At 36.8% G+C, this 25,066-nt stretch overlaps 2 protein-coding genes across 2 annotated transcripts; one reads left to right on the forward strand and one right to left on the reverse strand.

Moving 5' to 3' along the window:
• Positions 1–2: 2 nt before the first annotated feature.
• On the reverse strand, positions 3–25,054 carry acad11 (acyl-CoA dehydrogenase family, member 11). The gene is made up of 20 exons (XM_031304918.2): positions 24,706–25,054; positions 24,514–24,613; positions 23,498–23,623; positions 23,084–23,245; positions 22,809–22,973; positions 22,582–22,723; positions 22,304–22,425; positions 21,441–21,550; positions 20,859–20,970; positions 20,331–20,408; positions 19,099–19,237; positions 18,703–18,810; positions 17,753–17,851; positions 7,558–7,627; positions 6,954–7,039; positions 6,734–6,805; positions 6,325–6,479; positions 6,044–6,160; positions 347–456; positions 3–265 (listed from the first exon to the last, which is right to left on the reverse strand). The coding sequence occupies exons 1-20, from the start codon at positions 24,825–24,827 to the stop codon at positions 151–153; spliced, it is 2,310 nt and encodes a 769-aa protein (XP_031160778.1). The 5' UTR covers positions 24,828–25,054; the 3' UTR covers positions 3–150.
• Positions 9,387–12,946, forward strand: ackr4b (atypical chemokine receptor 4b). Its single transcript, XM_031304921.2, has 2 exons — positions 9,387–9,661; positions 11,568–12,946. Exon 2 carries the CDS (start codon positions 11,574–11,576, stop codon positions 12,687–12,689), a length of 1,116 nt encoding a protein of 371 aa, XP_031160781.1. The 5' UTR covers positions 9,387–9,661; positions 11,568–11,573; the 3' UTR covers positions 12,690–12,946.
• Positions 25,055–25,066: the final 12 nt, after the last annotated feature.

The following is a 25,066-nucleotide window of genomic DNA, read 5'->3' on the forward strand; positions in this document are numbered from 1 at the left end:
GCATATACAAATGTGTATTGTCATTTAATTACTTTTAGGTTATTTAATTATAATTTCACAAAAAGCTTATCAAAATCAGCTTTCTTCCCAGCAGATAGTAAATGGAAACTGGAAAAGCAGTACAGCTGTGGCCATGTGATGGCTGTCCGTTTACAGCTTGGCCTGTGCCTTCTTTAGTTGATCCCTCAGTTCCAAATGAGCAATGGAGGAGAGGTGCACCTCATCTGGTCCATCAGCAATGCGTAGAGTCCGCACATATGAATATCTGAGGAAGAATGTGGTAATGCTGGCATCAGGAAGAAAATTGGTTTAATGCTCATGCGTGGGAGAATAAAAGTAAACTTACAACTGTGCTAGTGGAACGTCACCAGACACACCTGCACCTCCATAAACCTGTATAGCACAGTCCACCACCTTACACGCCATTCTGGCTGCTGCCACCTTAATCATAGCAATCTACCAAAAAAAACAGTAAAAAATACTTTTTAAGACCTCATAGTCACTTTTAACCGGTAATTTCAGATAGCATGATCGCTGAAAATGTCAGTGTAGTTTGGCATAGAAAAAGTCATGAAGTATCTCATAGTATAGCATGTTGAAAAAAGTGATAAAAAGTCATTGTATAATATGTCGAAAATAGTCATAGTATAGAATGTCAAAAAAAGTCATATAGCATGTCAAAGAAGTGATAAAAAGTTAAAGTATAGTATATCGAAAAAAGTCATAGTATGTTGAAAATAAGTGATAAAAAATTCATAGTATAGCATGTCGAAAAAAGTGGTAAAAAAGTCAGTCATAGTATAGCATGTCGATAAAGTGATAAAAAAGTCATAGTATAGTATGTCAAAAAAAAGTGATAAGTCATAGTATAGCATGTCAAAAATAAGTGATTAAAAAGTCATAGTATAGCATGTCAAAATAAGTGATAAAAAAGTAATTATAGTATGTCAAAAAAAGTCATAGCATGTCAAAGAAGTGATAAAAAAGTCAAAGTATAGTGTATCGAAAAAAGTCATAGTATGTTGAAAATAAGTGATAAAAAATTCATAGTATAGTGTGTCAAAAAAGTCAGTCATAGTATAGCATGTCAAATAAAGTGATAAAGTCATAGTATATGTCGAAAATAGTGATTAAAAAAGTCAAAGTATAGCATGTCGAAAAAAGTGATAAGTCATAGTATAGCATGTCGAAAATAAGTGATAATAAGTCATAGTATAGCATGTCGAAAATAAGTGATAAAAAAGTCAGTCATAGTATAGCATGTTGAAAAAAGTGATAAAAAGTCATAGTATAATATGTCGAAAATAGTCATAGTATAGAATGTCAAAAAAAGTGATAAAGTTAAAGTATAGTATGTCGAAAAAAGTCATAGTAAAATATGTCGAAAAAAGTGATAAAAAAGTCTTGGTATAGCATGTCGATAAAAGTGATAAAAAAGTCATAGTATAGTATGTCAAAAAAAGTGATAAGTCAGTATAGTATGTCGAAAAAAGTGATAGTATAGCATGTCGAAAATAAGTGATAAAAAAGTCATAGTATAGTATGTCGAAAAAAGTCATAGTATAATATGTCGAAAAAAGTGATAAAAAAGTAATTATAGTATGTCAAATAAAATTCATATAGCATGTCAAAGAAGTGATAAAAAAGTCAAAGTATAGCATGTCGAAAAAAGTGGTAAAAAAGTCAGTCATAGTATAGCATGTTGAAAAAAGTGGTAAAAAAGTCATAGTATAGCATGTCGATAAAAGTGATAAAAAAAAGTCATAGTATAGCATGTCGAAAATAAGTGATAAAAGTCATAGTATAGCATGTTGATAAAAGTGATAAAAAAGTCATAGTATAGCATGTTGAAAAAAGTGATAAAAGTCAGTCATAGTATAGCATGTCGATAAAAGTGATAAAAAAGTCATAGTATAGCATATCGATAAAAGTGATAAAAAAAAGTCATAGTATAGCATGTCGAAAATAAGTGATAAAAGTCATAGTATAGCATGTTGATAAAAGTGATAAAAAAGTCATAGTATAGCATGTCGAAAAAAGTGGTAAAAAAGTCAGTCATAGTATAGCATGTTGAAAAAAGTGGTAAAAAAGTCAGTCATAGTATAGCATGTTGATAAAAGTGATAAAAAAGTCATAGTATAGCATGTTGAAAAAAGTGGTAAAAAAGTTAAAGTATAGTATGTCGAAAAAAGTCATAGTATGTCGAAAATAAGTGATAAAAAAGTCATAGTATAGTATGTTGAAAAAAGTAATAGTATAGCATGTTGAAAAAAGTCATAGTATAGCATGTTGAAAAAAGTCATAGTATAGCATGTTGAAAAAAGTCATAGTATAGCATGTTGAAAAAAGTCATAGTATAGCATGTTGAAAAAAGTCATAGTATAGCATGTTGAAAAAAAGTGATAAAAAAGTCATAGTATAGCATGTTGAAAAAAGTGGTAAAAAAGTCAGAACTTTGTGAGGAGAACACTGAGCTCCACGGGATCACACGTAGTCTGGATGTCATTAATGATGCTGGGGAGGTATTTCAATATTGCTCCCTTTATGTTGAATGGGCATGTTGAAAAAAGTGGTAAAAAGTCATAGTATAGCATGTCGAAAAAAGTGGTAAAAAGTCATAGTATAGCATGTCGATAAAAGTGATAAAAAAGTCATAATATAGCATGTCGAAAAAAGTGGTAAAAAAGTCATATAGCATGTCAAAGAAGTGATAAAAAAGTCAAAGTATAGTATATCGAAAAAAGTCATAGTATGTCGAAAATAAGTGATAAATTCATAGTATAGCATGTTGAAAAAAGTGGTAAAAAAGTCAGTCATAGTATAGCATGTTGAAAAAGTCATAGTATAGTATGTAAAAAAAAGTGATAAGTCATAGTATAGCATGTCGAATAAAGTGATAAAGTCATAGTATAGCATGTTGAAAATAAGTGATAAAAAAGTCATAGTATAGCATGTCGAAAAAAGTCATAGTATGTCGAAAATAAGTGATAAAAAAGTCATAGTATGTTGAAAATAAGTGATAAAAAAGTCATAGTATAGCATGTCGAAAAAACTGAAAAAAGTCATAGTATAGCATGTCGAAAAAAGTGAGAAAAAAGTCATAGAATAGCATGTCGAAAAAACTGAAAAAAGTCATAGTATAGCATGTCGAAAAAAGTGGTAAAAAAGTCAGTCATAGTATAGCATGTTGAAAAAAGTGGTAAAAAAGTCATCAGAATCAGAAAGGCCAAGTACGTTGCACATACGAGGAATTTGTCATGGTGTCATTGGTGCATGTCACACTTTCAAATATAAGAAGGATAAAAGAATATAAACAATAAACATATACACAAAGTATGTATTAATAACGATAAAATAAATGTAAATAAATAGTAAAATAAGTTAAACAGTAGTAGAAAGGAACGCTACAGCAGAGTAGGTACAGTGGCATGAGGAGCCAGAGGTGGGGTGTGGACAGAGTCAGGGTGGGTACCGGGCCTTGTTAATAAGGCTAGTGGCAGAGGTGAAAAAACTGTTTATGTGATGTGTGGTTTTGGTCCTGATGGACCTCAGCCTCCTGCCAGAGGGGAGTGGCTCAAAGAGCTTGTGTCCGGGGTGGGAGGGATCGGCCACAATCTTTCCAGCACATTTCAGAGTCCTGGTGGCCTATAGGTCCTGGAGCGGCGACAGATTGCAGCCAATCACCTTCTCTGCTGACCGAATGACACGCTGCAGCCTGCCCTTGTCCTTGGCAGTGGCAGCAGCGTACCAGATGGTGATGGAGGATGTGAGGATGGACTCAATGATGGCTGTGTAGAAGTGCACCATCATTGTCTTTGGCAGGTTGAATTTCTTCAGCTGCCGCAGGAAGTACATCCTCTGTTGTGCTTTCTTGACGAGGGAGCTGATGTTCAGCTCCCACTTGAGATCTTGGGAGATGGTAGTTCCCAGGAAGCGGAAAGACTCCACAGTGTCAATTGTGGAGCCACAGAGGGTGATGGGGGCAGGTGGGGCTGGGTTTTTCCTGAAGTCCACAACCGTCTCCACTGTCTTTTGTATAGTATGTCGAAAAAAGTGATAATAAGTTATAGTATGTCGAAAAAAGTGATAAAAAAGTCAGTCATAGTATAGCATGTCGAAAAAAGTATTAAAAGAGTTATAATATAGTATGTTGAAATAAGTGATGAAAATATCATAGTATATTATGTTGAAAAGTCATAGTATAGTAAGTCAAAAAAAGTGATGAAAGTCATAGTATAGCATGTTGAAAAAAGTGATGAAAAAGTCACAGTATAGTACATCAAAAAAGTCATAGTATAATATGTCGAAAGTCATAGTATAGCATGTCAAAAAAGTATAGTATATAAAAAAAAGTCATGGTATATTATGTCGAAAAAAGTGATAAAAAAGTCATAGTATAGTATGTCGAAAATAGTGATAAAAAAGTCATAGTATAAAATGTCGAAAAAATGATAAAGTAATTATAGTATGTCAAAAAAAGTGATAAAAAGTCATATAGCATGTCAAAGAAGTGATAAAAAAGTCAAAGTATAGTACATCGAAAAAAGTGATGAAAAAGTCATAGTATGTCGAAAAACGTAATAAATAAATCATAGTATAGTGTGTCGAAAATAAGTGATAAAAAAGTCATAATATAGTATGTCCAAAAAAGTGATAAAAAGTCACTGTATAGCATGTCGCAAAAAGTGATGAAAAAGTCAGTCATAGTATAGTATGTCATAAAAAGTGATAAATAAATCATAGTATAGTATGTTGAAAATAGTCATAGTATAGCATGTTGAAAAAGTGATAAAAAAGTCAAAGTATCGAAAAAAGTGATAAAAAAAGTTGAAGTTTAGTATATCGAAAAAAGTGATAAAGTCATAGTATAATATGTCAAAAATAGTCATAGTATAGTATGTCAAAAAAAGTGATAAAAAAATCATAGTATATGTCGAAAATAGTATTAAAACAGTCATAGTATAGCATGTTGAAATAAGTGCTAAAAATGTCATAGTATATTATGTTGAAAAGTCATAGTATAGTAAGTCGAAAAAAGTGATGAAAAAGTCATAGTATAGTATGTCGAAGAAAGTGATAAAAAAAATCATAGCATGTCGAAAAAATGATAAAGTGATAGTATGTGTCGAAAATAGTCCTAGTATAGCATGTCGAAAAAAGTATTAAAAGAGTCATAGTATAGCGTGTCGAAAAAGCGATAAGTAAATCATAGTATAGTAAGTCGAAAAAAGTGATTAAAAAGTCATAGTGTAGTATGTCGAAGAAAGTGATAAAAAAAAAAATCATAGTATAGCATGTCGATAAAAATGATGAAAAAAGTCTGTCATAGTATAGTATGTCGAAAAAAAGTGATAAAAAAGTCATAATATAGTATGTCAAAAATAGTCACAAGTATAGCATGTCAAAAAAATGATAAAGTGATAGTATAATGTGTCGAAAAAGTGATAAGTAAATCATAGTATAGTATGTAAAAAAAAAGTGATTAAAAAGTCATAGTATAGTACATTATAAATATGTCATAAAAAGTCATAGTACTGTATATAATATGCCATATAAAGTCATAAAAATAGTTATAGTATACCATAAAATATGTTATAAAAATAGTTATAGTATGTCATAAAAAAAAAAGAAGTTTTTTTAAGGTCATAGTTTATAGTATGCATATACATATATGCATATACAATATACATATATGTATATTATGCCATGAAAAAGTCATAAAAAAGTCATAAAATGCCATACAAAGTCTTAGTATAGTAAGTCATGAAAAACGTTATAGTATAAGTCATAGTATAGTGTGTCATAACAAATATCAAACAAATGTCATAGATGCCATAAAAAAGTCATAATAAAGTACGTCATAAAAAAATGAATAAAAAAAGTCACAGTATAGTATGCCATAAAAAATGCCATAAATAAGTCAAAGTATGGTATGTCATACAACATGTTGAGCTAGTAAATGTTGAGGAGAATGTTGAGCTTAATGTTAACCCATTGGGACAGAGCACTTTACTATGTCCAATATTGACTATTGACAGTTTACCTGTTTGCGAGCGGCCCGGCTGCCCAGCGTATCCAGGGCATAAGCAGCATGTAGAGTCAGCAGGCGGGTCTGCTCTATCATGAGACGGCATTCTGCTATCCAGTGAGCAACAACTTCCTACACACAACGTAGATAACACAGGAAGGAGAGCATATTTACTCAAGCTGCATCTAAAAAGCTGTCCACTAGGTGTCACCAGCAGGAAATAGTTCAATACATGTTGCAGTACCACAGACCTGAGATTAAAGTTAGAGGAATCTCTGGGGTCAATGTTCACTTACATGTTGGTACAGTTTCTTTCCAAATGTGCGCCTGGAGGTAGCCCGCTGGCAGAGAAGCTCCAGTGCCAACTCTGCCACACCAACAGCCCTCATACAGTGGTGCAGCCTGCCTGGCCCCAGACGACCCTGGGCAATCTCAAATCCCCTGCCCTCTCCTGGAAACAAATATACACATATACACAATGGGACATAGCCCAGAGGAATAACAGAAAGAGACACTATGAATCATCACAGCCTAGTGACCTCATACATGTAATCGTCAAGGCAGAATCACTTTATTGTCTAAACACAATAAAGGAATGATAAGGAATAATATTGGCTTTATATGTGTAGTGTGCTTCTTAAAAAGACCTTGAGTAATGTGAGTAAATAAGTGGAAACACAAACAAACAGCGATAACGTCTCTTACCCAGAATAATGTTGGAGGCAGGGACAAGCACGTTTTCAAAATGCACTTCAAAGTGGCCACCATGGATGGCATCTGAGCTCAGAAACGAGGGAAAAGGACTGGTTAATTTTCTCAGGAAAGCTCATTTGTCATGTTGCATGCAAAAATGAAATTAGTATTGTGGAAAACAGGAAGATATACTGTAGCACATGAGGATGTAATGACAGAGATTATCCTGTACCATCCTGTCCAAACACGGTGAGCGGTCTGACGAGCTTTACACCTGGTGTGTCCATAGGGACAAGGATCATACTGTGTTGGCCATGCCTAAAAAACAAGTTTATAACCAAAGCTTTAAAAGGAATGACACAGTTTAGTTTGACCATAAGGTTGGGTGTGTGCCTTGTTACACTGCTGACAAAACAAGGAGAAAGTGCATTACATATCTTGGGTGTGGTTGTTTCTTTTTTTTCCATGTACATCTTAAATGCTTGTAACTGATGAGCATTGGAGCCAATTACATGTGCCAGATCATTTAACTGACAAGTGTCAAGTAACAGTTACCCTAACCAAAGTCAATTATATTATAATAGTGGCACGGAGGGAAGTTAATGGGAGAAATTGCCCTTAAAGGTAAAGTGCAATGGTACACTGACAAGCACAGAATCATTTGAATAGTGGAATTTTGCTTACAAAAATCTTGGAATTATAAAACCTGTGGTTAAACACATGACATCATAAGCCTAAATGGCTGCGCAGATAAGAAGTATTTTTTATATATTCCCACTCACCAGAAGAGGAAATAAACATGCCAATATTCTTCACCACATAACTGTTCTACTGACCTGCTGCTAACATCCTGAGAACCGCTCCGGCACATCACAATGGCCACTTTGCATTGGAGATTGCCAGCACCTGCGGGGAACAGTCAGAAATGCTGTGGTTAATTTGTATTCATGTTTTGTTGCTGTCTGGAGGTATAACAAACAATGGGACAAGCAATTTTTTTAAAAGTTTGACTCTGTCCTTACCCATTCCATTGCCCGAGTCTGGTGGGGAACAATGTGTGTTGCTGACCGGAAAGTGCCAGACATTGATGGAGCCAAATAAACACTTTATTAACCCTCAATAGGGAAATTCAGACTGGCATGAGAACAGCCAGCTGGGACGGCCACAGGTTGATTTACATTTCCTGAGTTGGATTCTTTCACAATGAGCAACATTTAGCTTGCCAGTAAGATAAGTAAGTATAAGAATAAGATAAGTAAAATGTTGTTTATTGGGGAGAAACGTTTTCTTTGCTGGATAAAATGCTTCTTTTATGGGTGCAAAAACATAAACAAATACTGTAGAAAACACACATTAGAGGGCAACATCATATGACATAATATGGATCTTTTTTTTCAAGATATCACACAAACTAGATACAGTGAAAATGGAGTGATGATGTGAAATGTTTGATAATCAGATAGCTGAAGTGCACAGAGTGACAATGAACAAATGCAGAATCTTTCAGAATTTCCTTGGTTGGAAGTCCACTTCCAGACAAACAAACAGACTCCAATGTGGCCTTGGGTCCCTAAGACAGGGTGACCGATGCTCTGCCTTCCTGTTTATATTTCTGTACAAGTGGCAAACATATGGACACCAGAGAGCAACAGATGACACATGAATAGTCTTTGGATATTTACAGTATGAGAATGACAACATGAGTGCATGTGAATATTTTAACAAAACACAATTTGACAGATGTTTAGTCTTTAAACTTAGTCTCTGATTGCAGAAATTTAAACAAACTGTACGTGATTACGTTTCACTGTAACAAAGCATAAAAAGTTACACGACTCCACCCAAAAACCACATCTAGGAAAGCGCTTTTGGCTCAGGGGCAGGTTGGGGTTTCCTGTGAACCCGTATGTAGGTCTAATGGTCCATGCCATGAAGCCCTGCCTATACATGTCTTGTCACTACTGGAATGAAAATAAACCGTCACAGCCCAGTAACCTGTCTTCTCCTAAGAATGTCACATCCAAACTATTTATTTATTTTTTTTTCTTTGCCAGAAATGTCTCTCTTAAATAAATGTATAATATATGGCTATTTTGTGTTCCCAAATCCTTCTGGTTTGTTGATTTTTATAGAATGTTTTTATATACAGACACATAAAAGAGAGAAAAAAAAGTGTGAGAGACGGAGAGAGATTTGAATGGATTTCCCCTTGGGGATCAATAAAGTATCTTATCTTATCTATCTATCTATCTATCTATCTATCTATCTATCTATCTATCTATCAACAAGTGAACCGTTTATGTGGGAGATGAAAAAATGAACAAAATTCATAAGAAAAAAAAAAAACAGGAAACGAAAGTACTGCATTTAAAAGGCGAGGTTGGTAAACAATAAACAAAACACACCATAACAATCAAATAATGGCTGCATTCCAGTAAATCACAATAAACAATATGCCTTGTAAATGGGACAAACATTTATATTCACATGGTATGCTATTTTATATCCTCCTTTTATCATTTCTTTTCTGGCATATATAAACAAAGGGCAGCCACCAGGGCTGCGTGACTTCAAGAGTGAGAGATTCAGTTCACAATTTATCCGAGTTTGAAAAACAGCTTCTCTTTGTACGGTGATTTGCACAGTACAGCAAACAAAGACAGTAAGAACTAAAGGAATATTTGTTCATTCCTTTATCCTGTACCATACAGTCTTAAAGAGACACACGCACGAACGTGCATGCAGAGCTACGTGGTGAAGAGAGGTGCTCCTAGGGTGTCAGCAGTGAAGGGAGTAGGGCGGGCTGAGGCAAAGCGATCAGTCACTTCAGTCCTGTTGTGCATACAACTTTTCTCCTCAGGATACTTAACAACTGGTTGTGTGTGATTAAAAACGGATATCCCCGACTTTACAAATCCCACAAAAAGGAACATACACAAGGTAAGAACATCTTTTAAACTTTAACAACTTTACACAATACTTTTCCATCAACTACAAAACAAGCCAAACTACCACTCTTTACTATATTATGTGCTGTCAGAGTTGTATTGTATATGGAGAATTGTTTAGACGCTTTGTTTTTTGAGCATGTAATGTTATTTTATATGTTAGTATTGTTTTGATTTGAAGTCAATAAACTAGCCAACTACATTTTACATTGAAAATACATTGTATTGTGCCTTGTTTTCCTCATAGTCAAAGCTTCACTTTAGTGTGAGACTAACAGTCAAAGTCCTGCTCAGGACATTTTATGGCATTATAACCATAGTGAGGTAATAATAAGGTAAACGTAGCCTTTTGCTTTCTGTTTCCTCGTTTGTGTTCGTTTCCTCAGTGTTTTAGCCCTTTGTAAAACACTTTGTTCTCTCACAATGTCATATGACTAAAGTTTATTATTATTATTATTATTATTATTATTATTACTGTCAGGATAAAAAGGACTTTTGTCTCAGGGATTTTAAAAACTACTATCCATTTCTTTTTACATACAATAAATTAAATGTATGTGATCCAAATGTAAACGCACACAAAACACCCCCAAACTGACTGACGAAGAACAGAGGTTGACAGCACTGAAATACTTGAAATATTTCAGAATGGTCCATTGAACATCTGTTTCCATAACTCCTCCCATATGGGAGATAATTACTTGTTATATAATAAACCTGGACACTTTTCATAAAACAACTGTTATCATCTTAGCAGCAAGTGCGATTTGCCAAAATGATCCTGGGATGCAAAATATTCCATGCATAATACCCTGGTCCTCAGTCAGGAATTATATCATCTGTCCCGTAATGGAGTTTGTAGTTGTATTTCACTTCCCTTAATTTTACTTTTTTGTGAATTAAATAAAATACAAAATATTAGATTGATATCTGAGTACTTCCAACTCAGTTTAATCATAATGTTCCTCAATAATTGTTAGATATTTTTCCAAGCAACAAGAAAGCTCTGTTTGATCAGTGACAGTAAAGGTCACCATGTACACCCACATACACAGAGTACTGTGTTTATTAGTCCTTAGTAGACACGGCCTCTCTGTCTGGAACGAACATCTGGGAAGGGGACGTTCACAACGATTCTGGATCAAAGTCTCACATCAATGGGAAGTCCTGTTGAACCAGCACATACAGTAAAAGCAACATCCTGGATTTGAATCTGGCAAGAGACCTTATATGCACTTGTGTGTCATCCTCATCCCTCACTCCACATATTTCCTGTGGTTCTCGACTTTGTCTCCCACAGGAAAATGATAGTGTACATGTGGATCAATGTGTTCACAGATCAGATAAGGTTTACAAGGTGTAAATAGATTGTCCTACATAATGCTTAGTAGATGTTACTAGTTTGCAGTCCAACTGAGGAATGTTGACCTTTTTCCTTATTGCTGGGGTTGTGATTAAAGGAGCAGTAAACCAAATGCTGCCGTTTTCCTAGTCAGTAAATCACTTAGTATCCAACAGAATACAAACTAACTATATTCAAAAGGTAATTAGTTGCTTTGTGAGTCTCGTCCTCTTTGTGTTCACTGTGGTTATTCAAGCCCACACACGGTTCAGACAGACACGGCTTAAGCCATTAGGGAAACCATGCAGGAGAGACTACTTTCACGCAGAATAAAGAAAGAATTCCCTTTTCCTGTTTCTGAAGAAAAGCAGCTCATGGTTTACAAATGAACTCTGCTCTTGTGTTAAATAACACAAATTACATGTTTATGCAACGGATTGATTATATAGCCCATATATCAAAACATGTGCAATTAAAGAGGACAAAGTGATTTTTTCCCCATGTAAAAAACAAGACAAATGCTTCCCTAAATTTGTACTCTTTGTTTTCTGTACAGCAAAAAATGGCAGATTTCTATTATCACGACGAGGAGGACTCCAGCCTAAATGACAGTTATGATTACAATTACGAACACAGCGTTTGTGACAAGGAGGCAGTGCGCTCTTTTGCCAGTGTCTTCCTCCCGGTCATCTATGCCCTGGCTCTGGTGGTGGGCCTGGCTGGGAATGCCCTGGTAGTGGTAGTGTACGCATCAAAGCTCCGACTACGAACCCTGACAGATGTGTGCATCCTGAACCTCGCCATTTCGGACCTCCTGCTTCTCTTCACCCTACCTTTCTGGGCGGCTGATGCCGTCCATGGCTGGAAGCTGGGTTCGACAGCCTGCAAGCTCACCTCCTTCCTCTACAGTACCAACTTCAGCTGTGGAATGCTGCTACTGGCGTGTATCAGTGTGGATCGCTACCACGCTGTAGCCCACAATCCATCAGGCAGGACTGGGACAGGTCCCCGGGTAAGGAAACAGTGGCTTCTGGTATGTGTGGTGTTGTGGGCTGTAGCCAGCTTTCTTGGCCTTCCTGAACTTATCTTCTCCACAGTGAAGCACTCCCATCACAGGATGGCCTGTACAGCCGTCTACCCGCACAGCATGGCTCGACCTGCGAAGGCTGCCCTGGAGCTGCTGGAGGTGACCCTTAGATTCTTGCTACCTTTCTTGGTCATGGTGATGTGCTACTGCTGGGTAGGACGGGCACTGAGCCGGGCAGCTGGGGTGCAGAGAGACCGGAAGTGGCGTGCCCTGCGTGTCCTGCTGGCTGTTGTGGCTGTATTCTTGCTCACCCAACTGCCCTACAACGTGGTCAAGCTGATTCGAGCGATGGACATCATCTACATCCTCGTGACTGACTGTGAAGTCAGCAAGGGCCTGGATAAGGCTGTCCAAGTGACAGAGGGCCTGGCCCTAACCCACGCCTGCATTAACCCTGTCCTCTATGCCTTCATCGGATCGTCCTTCAGGGGACACGTCCTCAAGGCTGCCAAGCACCTTGGACAGAGACTTGGGAGACACCCGAGACATGTAAACACGGAGCCTGCAGTGGAGATTGCACTCAAGACGTGCACTCAAACGCAATCCCAGTCTGGTTCAGAAGACCAAGAAACCACCACCTTTACTATTTAAGACTTAAAACATGCATGTATTTACCTGTAAACACCTATACAAAATGTCTATGTATATATTTACACATCGTTACTATCATTAAAGATAGACATCAATAAGCATATATATTCATTCTTACAATATATATGTACAGTGAGTTTATATGCACTAACGTAGCAAATAGTTTTATATACATGATGTATTTTGTTAAATAGAAGAGATTTTCAGTGACACGCATCTACTGACATATGTGGCAATTAAATGCAGCTGAAACTCAAGATGCTCTGAGTACTTCTCTGGTTCCTCACGACAAATCCAATTCAACCTTACAGTCTGTGCTGTCTTCCATGATATCCTCTGCATCTCATTTTATTGCATCCCATGGTTTGGGTTGGGATGACTTGCACAGTGGGTGACCCATTAACTCGAAAAACATTTGGCAAACAAAGAACAGGAAACGCAGGAGAATCTTTGATTATGACATTTTTATCCACTCATCTTTATTTTATTTAAATAATATAAGCTTGAGAGTGCAAATGGTTTGCAGTGGAGTGCAATTCATTGTTCTATGTAATGACTTAACAGTTTAGTGGTATATAAATGTTCTCCCCAGACTGCTAAAAATGGTGACTTTAATCTTTTTCCCTTTGAAATGACTCAATGCCATCATATAACATTATGCTCAAGCTAACCCTATTACAGTACATTCAGTGCATATGAAGTACAGACTGTGGGATGGCCACCGTCCAAGAGTTAACAGTGCTTTACTCAAGCCTGTTTACACTACTGCAGCTAAGACAGAGAGGGGTCAGCTTAATTTGGCAAAACCTCCAGTCCAGATCCACCACAATAGCTCATAAAGATCTTTACAGTTAAAATGATTTCATTGTTTACAATTCTTTCCATCTGCAGTACCTGTTAGTCATCCTTCCAGCTTGGATGCGTGAGAGCTGAACGGTAACTAGGTGTGTTTAACCAAGACAAAGGTTTTGGCTACAGTTTCAAAAGCCTTCAAGCAGAGGAATGACTGGGTTCCCAGGAAATACAACACAAGTATTAAGTTGTATGTCACAAGACTAAACAGGTAAACAATAGCAACAAAGCCATTGTTAAACTCTGCCGGTACAGTCTGCATTTCATTTGAATTCATTATGATCTGACCCAGATGTACATCAGGCTTTCTTAAATAGTAAATGATCAAGCAATTATTGGCAGACATTACGTGTCACAACTTCATTAACTATAACACCAAATTATACGATTGTTCAACTTGTTACAATCTTAACTTGGCCTGAAAGAAACCAAAATTATAATAACTTGTATTACGATTCCATTCCACAAGCAACTACTAATAATGTAAATGTGTACATCTTCTGTTCTTGGTTTAGTGTGTATGCAAATACAAAAGCCTGTGGCTTAAAGATAAAAGATTGCAGGTCTGGGAATAATTTTAGTAAATGATCATGCCCATAGGACAGTCTTATATAGCTTCCACAACACAGAGCTGCCCTAGCAACATCTACAGTACAGACCCTCCCATCTAGCTACTAGCGAGTTTTCCAAAAAACTTTAGAGAAAAAGGGAAAGCAAAAAAGAAAAGGGCAGCATTCTGTAGCGTATGTGGCAACATTTTCCATATAAATGTACCAAATTTCCAGTAAGTTTAACTTACGGTGGGGTTATTCCATGACAAGTTATATATAAAAAAAAAAAAGCCTAATGCAGAAACTGCTCTAAAATTATAATGAAATACAGCATTAAACCCACAGAAGAAGAGAAGTCTTTACTTTCTGTTTCTCTATGAAATGAAATTCTCTATGAAATGATGTAGGGTATATATGAAAAGATACCCTACAAATATAAACAACTGCACAGATCCTCCTTTAGCAAAAATGCTCTGAAGGCCGCCAAGGGCCTTGGAGAGTGTTTTGGGAAACACCCGCAATGTCAGTGAGGAGCTGGCAGTCAACACTACATTTGATACTTGGAAAAAATGACAAACCATAGCAAGACATTACCCTTACGTAATTTCAATTAACACATCGCCTAGTTTTACTTTTCTTTTTGTTAAATCGGTTTGAGAGTGTCTGGACACTGCACAGGCACCAAACCTTCCATTTTCCACTCTTGAATATACATATATATATATATATATATATATATATTTTAAACATATGTTTTGCCACAAAAGCAGCCACAAGTCACGCTAAGTATGAAATGGCCAATCAAATTGAATTCCCCTCGGGAATAATAAAGTGTGTCTTCTTCATCTTAAAAACACATCAGCATTCTTTCCTAACAGAGAGATATATTCGTGCTGGCAGAGGATGTTCTCACAACCACAGAATGTTTATTTTACTGATGGAAATTTCACTTCCAAGGAAAAGAGCAATGGGAAAAGACTAACTACAGACCTATATGACAGACATGGACAGTGCACTTCATAAAGTCAATCATTTGAAAGTGAAAATTCTGCTCATTCTTGGTAAACCATAGCGCTTTAAGTTTTCATCAACAAGGAATGCCATGCAGAGTAAAAACAAAAATCACAACAGGCCACTGTTTCCCTTTAAACTTGGAGATAAAACTTCAGACCACAACTGTCAGAGGAAACATCTGGAATATCTTTCAATTCACAGTGATTTAGGAGGTGCATGATAAACATCTAAAAGCACTAATACAAGTTTTGGATATTTAAGTGATAACCGTCACTGAAATCCTAAATGCGTCTGGCTTAATTTAACAATATTGGTTGTTTAGTAATTTTAACAGGATAATATGAACCAAACTCATTTATAGAGCCAAACAGAGGCCAAACAAACAGACTAAACTGCGCTATAAACCAGATGACTACTGACTCACATGAGTCACCGATTAGACTGAGTCAGAGGCCCCGTTTTCACCTAGTATGATTGGATCACAAGTGGACAGCTCCAAGTACAGGTGAAAACACTTGCATTGAGGATGCATTGATCACTCAGACCCCATTTGGAGGTGGTCTAAGCCACATATGTCCACATTCTTATAGCAGTGAGAACAGGTATGCGATCTGGGTCACATTAAGGACCGCCTACTCAACTGTGAGCGTAAGTACATACGTATTCTAAGTATTTCTCAAGTCACAGAAACCACTGAGAGTGACTCATGTGTTTTGGATGTTATTATGTCGACAATGTGTCTGTGTTTTTGTTCCGGTGCTGCATGCTCTTATATCCCCAGCTGTCTGGAGCTCTGTGCCCAGCTGTTGCCTGGAAAAGGCAGCCACCGCTATACAATAATGTTATTTTTAGTTTCATAAAGTCTCGCATTGTCAGACCTAGCTCCACTGGGCTGTCTGGAGTTAACCGGCGAACCTCCATTATTTTGTTATTTAAATGCTTTTATTATGAAGCGGCAAAATCAGGAAATTTTGGGTCCTTGTGAGCAGTAACGTAACACGACTAAAAGCGAACATGAAATGTTAAATGAGCTGATATAATATAGAAACTAAACTTCAAACCACAAAGATTCAGTTAGAAGCTACAAACGTACTGAGAGCTGAACACACACAGACTTTTAGAAAGGTATTTCTCTGTTTGTTTTGTTCTCCTCGAGACCGCAGAGGGTGGGAGAGGGTTTTTGCTCCTGTTCAATTTGTGTTTCTTTGTTCTGTATGTTTAAAGTTAAAAAAGCAATAAAAAAAAAATATGATCTTAAAAAAAGAAAGGTATTTCTCTCCTGCAGAGGTCCCGCCGCCATCGGTAGACATCCTTATGTCGGCCCACAGATAGACCGTGGGCAGCGCTTTTTCAGTAGTCATTGCACGTTTGTAATGTATGATTTGTGTAATGTATGATGTGAGGGTAACAGCTGACATTTATACACACACACACACACACACACACACACACACACACACACACACACACACACACACACACACACACAGCTTATATCCAAATGGAAATGACGTACGTGTTTATTTGCATATAGAGCGGGGAAGTGAGATCCTATCACAAGTGGTCACTTGGGACGCATTTAGAGACACTTTCTACTGCCAGATGGGAACACATGCACCTAGAGCTATCCACTTGTGATCGGATCACTCAGGACAGATGTTAAAACAGACCCAGAGTATCAACACATTTACACTGATTTTAAGGGCATTTAGCCATCTTGTTCTCCTTCAATCATTTACAATGACAATTGAAGGTAAAATGTCAATTGATGAACACACACTGACTGTGTGTTGTGTTTTGAATCTGTGATCTTTTACTGTTCCAACAGAATGAAATGAATCCAAAAATTTTCAACTTTTAAAAACGTGCTGATGTTATATAATGCTTAGAGTCGAGTCATCTGCCCTTTTTTGTTGTCCACATGTTAGCAGTTTGGGTAAGCATTTATCTCTGTGGTGCTTTGTTAGAACACTTTGGTTAGGCCTGTAACAATTATTACATAATTGTCTAATTTTTTTTTACATAATCGCCGCTTCGTTGTTTAACCGCAATTAATTGCTAACATTAGCTAAGGTCCAAAGGGGTATGACTGTTGATGGTAATTGACAGTTTCATCTTCATTTAAGAAAAAAGTGCAATGTTTTATAATACTTGTGTTATTACATTATCTGGGTCATATAACAGCAATCTAACAAACAGATGGTATGGGGGATTCATTCAAAACTTTGATCTGTTTGCAAAAGTAACACATAATAAATATTTTTAAATCTGCCTGAAAGAGACAATTATATTGGTAATCGCAATTATTTCTGAGAATATTAATTGTACAGCAAAATTTGGAATTGTTACAACTCTAATCTTAGTTACATATAAAATCATCTCTTTTTTTAAGAAAAGCTCTTGAGCACATAATGGACAATAACCTTTTCAGATTTACTCTTTTTAAAACATGAACTGGTTTAAAGGGGACTTGCCTCACATATTGATTGTCAAACTAGACTTAGAAAGAATCCTTGTTGTTTATGAGTTGTAAGCTCTCTAATGGCGTTTTCAGCCGTAAATGGACCAGAAAACTTCAATGTTCTTGGTGGAATAATACAAGTGTTTTTTTCCTTATATAACTAATGGAAATAGAAATGGACATACCACTGCTCCACCATTTCTTGCCGTTTATGACGTAGTTGTCTTCATCCCTGCGAATTGAGCACTCCATGTTGGTTGCATCACTGGAGGCCACATCTGGCTCTGTGAAAGGGACAACAGATCAACATAACATACACATTTTACACCAAATAAAATATAATAAGCAATGAGACTTAGACAAACATGGTTTTACATCTCCAATCCCCTACTTTAGTTTTATGTTCCATCTTTTCCGATATTCTGGATTCCAACTCAAACCCCCAGGCAGAGTGGTTAAAATAAATAGAGCAAATAATAAATAAATAATAGCAGATGACTCTAAACAAAGTCAGAAGTCTTAATTGTTTATAAGCACAGATGGAGGTTCCGGTTCATCGTCATCCAGTGTAATAAATCAACCCTACCGGTGACAAAAAAAACAACCCCCCCAAACCACGAATAATCATAATCTGTGTTTACGAAAACCCATTGGGAGGCTCACACCCACTATAATCACCTCTGGCAACAGCATGCTGTGGTTTCCAGGCAGTGTGGAAAGCAAAGGGGAAAAAACAGGGAGAAATTACTCATAGTGAGTCAGTATTCGCTGTTGGCATGTAGAGTTTTTCAAACTACAGTCAATAGTAACCATGCCTTCTTACTAATTTAAGACTGGAACATTTGGCTAAAAAAACAAAATATTTTAAGGAATAAGCTTGAGCAGTACCTTGGAACTGGGCAGAAAATTGGTTCTGAAAGGTATTCACAGTAAGTGTTTCAGATGCTCCTTCAAGCCTACACTTTCACCTTTTAAAATGACATCCCTTACACTTCCAACACTTATATCTCCACTGACTCTAGAGAAAATGGTAGGTTTTCTTTGCTCAGCGTTTTGTAAAGCACAGTGACCTGTGACAGGAAGCATATATTTGAAACTCTTTAAGTGATGCAGGAGGACATGGTCATGGAAATACCTGTCATACAGAAGCAGGAGCGTATCTCTCCTCTGAGCAGAGGCTCCAGCCATTTTCTCTTCTGCTCCTCACTGCCAAACATGTGGAGCACTTCCATATTTCCTGTGTCTGTGGAGAAACATACCACAAACTGTCATATTATGAACTACATTTGGAAAATAATATGCTGTACAGGACTTTAATCATACTGTTTACCTTATCTGACAAACTAATACCTTAAAAGGGCCAATTTTAGGGATTTTTATGTTTTAACCCCAGTGAAAAAAGACAGAAATTAATGGTTGTTATGATAAATACAAGGCTGAAAAAAATTAGTGCATGGTCATTGTGTAAGTCACGTAATGTCCGTTGGCCTCTCAATTATCTCAACATTTTACACCATGTAGGATGTGTTACCAGGAGCCTGGCAGTTGAAGACATCAGGGGCAAAGAGACAGTGTCCAGTTTCCTCTGCAATGTAGGCATAGTCCAACTGACTGAGACCACTGACTGAAGGCAGGAATAGGTTCCACAGTCCTGCCTCCTTGGCTTTCACCTGGACACACAGATACACGTTATTATACAGAGTGTAGAAAAATGTTGTCTGTTTGTTCTTAATAAATAAAGCTGAAATCAATGTAACTGTGAAGTTTTTATTTGTGTACACGGAAAGAGCAACCCTTACATGAAAGTTAGAGCAAAATATCATCTCTGTCTCATAACAACTCCCATCTGTCTCTATAATAAGTAGCAAACACTCCCATACCTAGTGCATTTATATATATATATATATATATATATATATATATATATATATGTTTTCCGATATGCGCTGATATGAAAACCTTTTTAAAGAGCATATGCAGAAAACGCTTGGGGTGATTTAAAAATGGAGTCCTATAGCTATTTATTTTAATTTATTCTCTATTTAAATGGTCATCAATTGACTGATACTGAACATACAGTACTATTTATTTTATTTGTATTTATTTTGAATTTATCCATGTTCATTTATAGAATTGGTTGGCAATGTAATACATTGTATGTATAATGTATAATATTGTTAAATAGTCTTTTTTGTTTCTTTCCTAAACAATTCTTTGTTTAGGAGTATTTTTTCGTACTCATATCGCTGCAAAATCCACATAGTAAAGGTCTATTTTCTTTTCTTATTTTAAAGATATTTTTTGGGCTTTTTAGACCTTTATTTTTATAGGACAGCTGAAGACATGAATGGAGAGAGAGAGAGGGGGAATGACATGCAGCAAAGGGCCGCAGGTCACAGTCGAACATGCAGCTGCTGCGTTGAGGAGTGAACCTCATTCAGCGAGATTCTGCTCTTTAAAACAATAAACTTTTGGTACGTTATTATTAGCGGTTACATCACAATTTATTCCCCTACAATGTATATGCATGCACAAACTGAATGCTTAGAAAATAACGCATCTTGGAGTTATTATATTGAAATATTTCTTTTGTTCTCTAACCCATGATGACTGTTTGGATTTACTGTACGTTTAACTGTTGCTTGATTGCATCGATTCTGTTGTATTGGTAGTGGCAACTTGGACAGGTCTCTGTTGAAAAAGCAATGTGGCCACTGAATTAAATAAAAAGGTAAAAACTGTTTTAAAAATATCCTTACATACCTTTAGATCCTCTATTATTTGGGGGGGGTGCCACCTCTGTGGAGACTGAGCGTGTTGTGAGTAGTACTCTGCAACATCCTGGAGGAAAACAACATTGCCAATTAATTAATTTCCTTTTGACTCTACTCTCACTTTTGTACTCCCTTCATCATAACTGTACTATAAAAAATAAATTCTGAAATATTTCTCAGACTTATTATTTCTGCAGGTGTTTTCCCAGGAGAAACACATCTGTTGTTAAATATGTTTCACAAAAATACACCACTCTGTCTACTGCTCCCACAAATGAAACCAAACAAGATTTGCAATGCCATCTCTTAGCCTCACACTTATGCACTCCATTGCCCAGGCAATGGTGCAGATTCTGCATGCAACATAATTCATATACTCAATAGACTCCTTGTTCTCTCGCTTGAATGAATACATCCTGATTGCATGAATGAACTGGTGTGCTCTGTCAAATCCTTTCATGTGAAAGTTTATACTCCATATTAGCAGACAAATCTCTCTTCTGTCCTTGGCACTGACCTCCTGAGCAGGAAGCACGTATTGTCTCATGAAGTCTTTGACCTGCTGGAGAACAGCCTGACCTTTGGCTGTCTGGAGGAACAAACCATCCATTGTTGGTTCTGTGACAGACCTGGCAAGAAACACATCTCACACTTTAAAAGTCAACAGGGAATATTGGAAGCAGCAGCTGGATGCTAAATTCCAACTGTTCCTGACTTAAATTTAGTCAGCAGGTGGAATCAATCAGTTTTCTGGCCTACAATAACACAGAATTTAGACAATATTCCATTGATATCAAAAGGTTTGGACTGTCTTATGTTGATTATATTAAACTCTATTACTGCACATTGATGCATATTACTAAAATTGAATACCTAATAAACAATCTAGAAATTCTATCAAACTCAGTGGGTGTCTGTGACAGCTTACGGATAACATTACACCAGCAAATAAGATATGAGTCAGATTGCCGTTCACAGCACACATCCAACACAAACATCAAGTATCTTTAAAAGTAATTTATGAGTCACTGTATTGACACAACAGCAAATGTAAAACAACCACAGGCATTTCCTTACATAACTCTAGTAACCAACTAACCTGATCTGTGCAAGCTGCAAGGCAACCTTAGCCAAGGGCTCCACACACTGGCTGAACTCAGCTGCATTGGGAGCACTGGCATTACCCAGTAGGTGGCGTGCATAGATCCCCTGACAGATAATAATGGCGAATAAAGGAGAATGATAAATATCAGATTAAAAGCTAACCAGATCAATCTAGGTCCCTCTGTAGTTACAGTAAGAAGACAATACAGTACCAATCCATTATGAGACATTTCAAGTATTCCAACAATGTAATACCACAGTTAGAATTTCACTGTACGTATATCTAAAAAAAAAGGGCAAATAAGCAAGTATTCCGATCCTTCACTTAACTAAAAGTACTAATACCACACTGTAAAAAATATTCTGTTTCTGCATTAAAAATGTTACTTTTGTAAGAAAAATGTAGTTAAAATATTAAAAGTAAAAGTACTCAATGCAGAAAAATCCTCACATTTTAGAAACTGGAAACGATCCAAACAGTTCTGTGTTTAATGGTCTAATCATTTCAGCTTTACTTGTAGGCCGATATATTGTTGGGTAGTTTAATTTATAATAAAATCATCATGTAACATCGTATTTTATTAACTACATGTTTTTGTGTCCAAAATCTTACTTTGTAAAGTAACTAGTAACTAAAGCTGTCAGATTAATGTAGTGGAGTAAAAAGTACAATATTTCTCTCTGAAATGTGGTGGAGTAGAAGTAGAAAGTGGCATGAACAGAAAAGACTCAAGTAAAGTACAAGTAACTCATATTTGTACTTAAGTACAGTACTTGAGTAAATGCACTTAATTACAATCCACCACTGCAAATAAGGACACAATTGCAGTTGAACTTTGTATTTAAATAGGTACAAACCTGAGCAATTCCTCCCATTTTAAAGACAGACATGGCCAAGTAGAAATTCAACTGTGGCAAAGCAGATGGGATACCCCGGCATTGGCAGTAAATGGAGATCAGGTCACCCACAGTCGGGATACCTGCTCATTGGTTGGAGAAACAAGGAGATGGATAAGGCACAACAATTAATGGAACAGATACTATGTCTACACACATGTATGTAGAGACAAAAAGGTTATAGCACCGTATGTCCATATATTTGAGCAAACGTTCCATATTTGTTATTTGTTTGTTACCTTCTATTCCTTTTAAGCTGCCCATTGTGCTGACGATGTTCAAGCCTGTAGGCCAGTAGTGAGGCATGAGGAAGTAGGCCAAGTCTGCCAAGGGCTGCCCAGTGGTAGACAGTTCCCAGTCCAACAGTGCCATAATACGTGCCTAATGACATCAAACGCACTTTGTAGAGCGTTACCGTCACATGAAGCAGATAATGTCGGTAAAGTAATTGTTTGCAAAGTTGTACCTCTGTTGGATGGAATATCAAGTTGTCCAATCGGAAATCTCCATGGACAAGCGTGACCTCGTTATCATTGGCTGGCAAATTCTTCATCAACCAATCAGACAGTTTGTTCATGGCTGGAATGTCTCTGTGGGCTGTTGCAGTGTACTGCTTTGTCCAGGTGGACACCTTTAGAGATGGAAAGCCACTTTTGAATGTCAAAACTCTAACTCCCCTTTTCCAGACAAGATGCATAACATTATTTTGATATTGAATAGGCTACAGTGTGTTGTGCTCACCTGTCTCTTGCAGTAACCTGATCCTTTTCCATACCCTTCGAGGTTCAGTGATGCCAGGTCCAATGAATGTACCTTTGCCAACGCTTCCACTGCAGCAACATATAGAGCTGTTCTCTCTGCTGGACTCACTCCAGGAAGACGGATATCCCTGAATATACGCCCCTGCTCAATAGGGATGGATAAGCAAGAGTATATTTTTTTCACAATAAGTATCTTTTCATCTCATGATAGGTGACCATTATATAACGGTAAAGTATGTATTTAGAAGCCAAAATCAGCTTGCGTCAGCAAGCAAACACAGTTGAGTCCAAATTCCATCTTGTATCATTAGAATATAGAACAAAGGTCAGGCAAAACAGTAATAAATATATGAGCTGCAGGGAAACTGTGAAATTTGGCTTTAGTAGAACTTACCCTCACATGCTCCATTAAGTAGAACTCTGTTCCAATGATCTCAACATCAGTGCAGTGCAAGAGAGGCTGAGGTACAGGGAAGCCAGCAGAGAAAAGGGCCTTCTGCACCCGATACTCCCTGTCCATCTATAAACAAAGTCATAAAGCTATACTGAAACATCACCCACACTAACTTCTTTTTTCTTCACAGGTCACACACAACCCTTAACCCCAAATCGCTCCATTGGAGCTGCTCCAATGGCCAGCAGATCAAACTGGGGTTGTACTGGGCAACTTCCAGGTGTGAATGTGTGTGTAACTGTATGAATGTTATCAGGGCTTTCCTTCAAAAGAGAGGCTTTCTCTCAGTGAAACTCCCCTGAATAAATAAAGGCTTCTGGGAAAGGACTATATTATTTTGTATTAATCGTAATAACAATGCAGACAGTTTTAAGTTGAAAATTCATTAATTCAAAATAATTGTTAGCCTAAAGAGTGTTTTGTCAGTGCACAACAGGTCGGCTGAAAATGCAAAAATGTGAAATTTAGCATACAATTTTCAATAAAATAATATTTTCATGGGTTTAAATGGACCTTTGTCAGTTTTAACCATATAGTCTATAGTTTTAACCAGCCATTAAGATTTTAGCAGTTATTTCAAGGAAATTAACCACTTATTCTAAACTCAAAACAATACTTTAATTTAAATAACTGTCTTAGAAATGTGTCTCCATTTCCTCATTTCCATTAGTACCAAATTATAGTTGTTTCCAAGAAATAAGAAAATCTATTTTTTGCTTAAGTTTTGCAATGTAAGCAGTGAAAATAATACATTTGTCAAATGTGGCTTTCAAATAAACACGTGGATTTATTTGTGAATGGCCCTTTTATCTTTATAGTTGGCTAAATATGTCAAAACCGTCAACCAAAACCAATTAAGTTCCGTCCCCTGCTACACACAACAATGCTGAAAACAAATTCTACTGCTCAACATTATATTGACCAAAGTTGTTTATTTGTCAAAAGCCTTACGTTACCTTGTGAGCTCCTGGCATCAGCTCACCAGGGGGTTTCTTCCTGAGAACATAGCTGTTTGAGGGTGTTTGGATTAGGAAGGTTGGGTTTGATTGCCCTGCGCTGAAAAGACAATTCTGTTAGCGTGTTATCATTTAGCTAAACATGCGCTGTGGAGTGGAGAAACTGTCAAAAAACAGCTCTGTCTATCTTACCTGTACTGTCTGATAGTGAGTGTGTCATTATTTGACACCCGTGCCTTGACAGACAGATATCTTTGAAGTCTGTCAACACTGAATTTATGTTGCTGCCGAACAGGAGTTGTCAGCTCCTCCATGTCTCAGTTAACGAGTAGATTAATCTGTCGTTTCAGGTGCATTCATTGTTGAGCTAACTTTCACGGTGTTGATAGTGGTAGTCGGACCGTTTACGACTACACACAATGACGTAAATTTATGATCGTTATAGTAATATCTTACAGAAATAAATCAGTTTTTAAAAACCCGAATGGACCGAATCAATTCAACAGTCAATCCATATCCTGTTAAACTGTTGAAATAATCCACTAATAATGTA

Source organism: Sander lucioperca, chromosome 23 (genome assembly GCF_008315115.2).
Source record: "Sander lucioperca isolate FBNREF2018 chromosome 23, SLUC_FBN_1.2, whole genome shotgun sequence".
In the NCBI taxonomy this organism is placed as follows: domain Eukaryota; kingdom Metazoa; phylum Chordata; class Actinopteri; order Perciformes; family Percidae; genus Sander; species Sander lucioperca.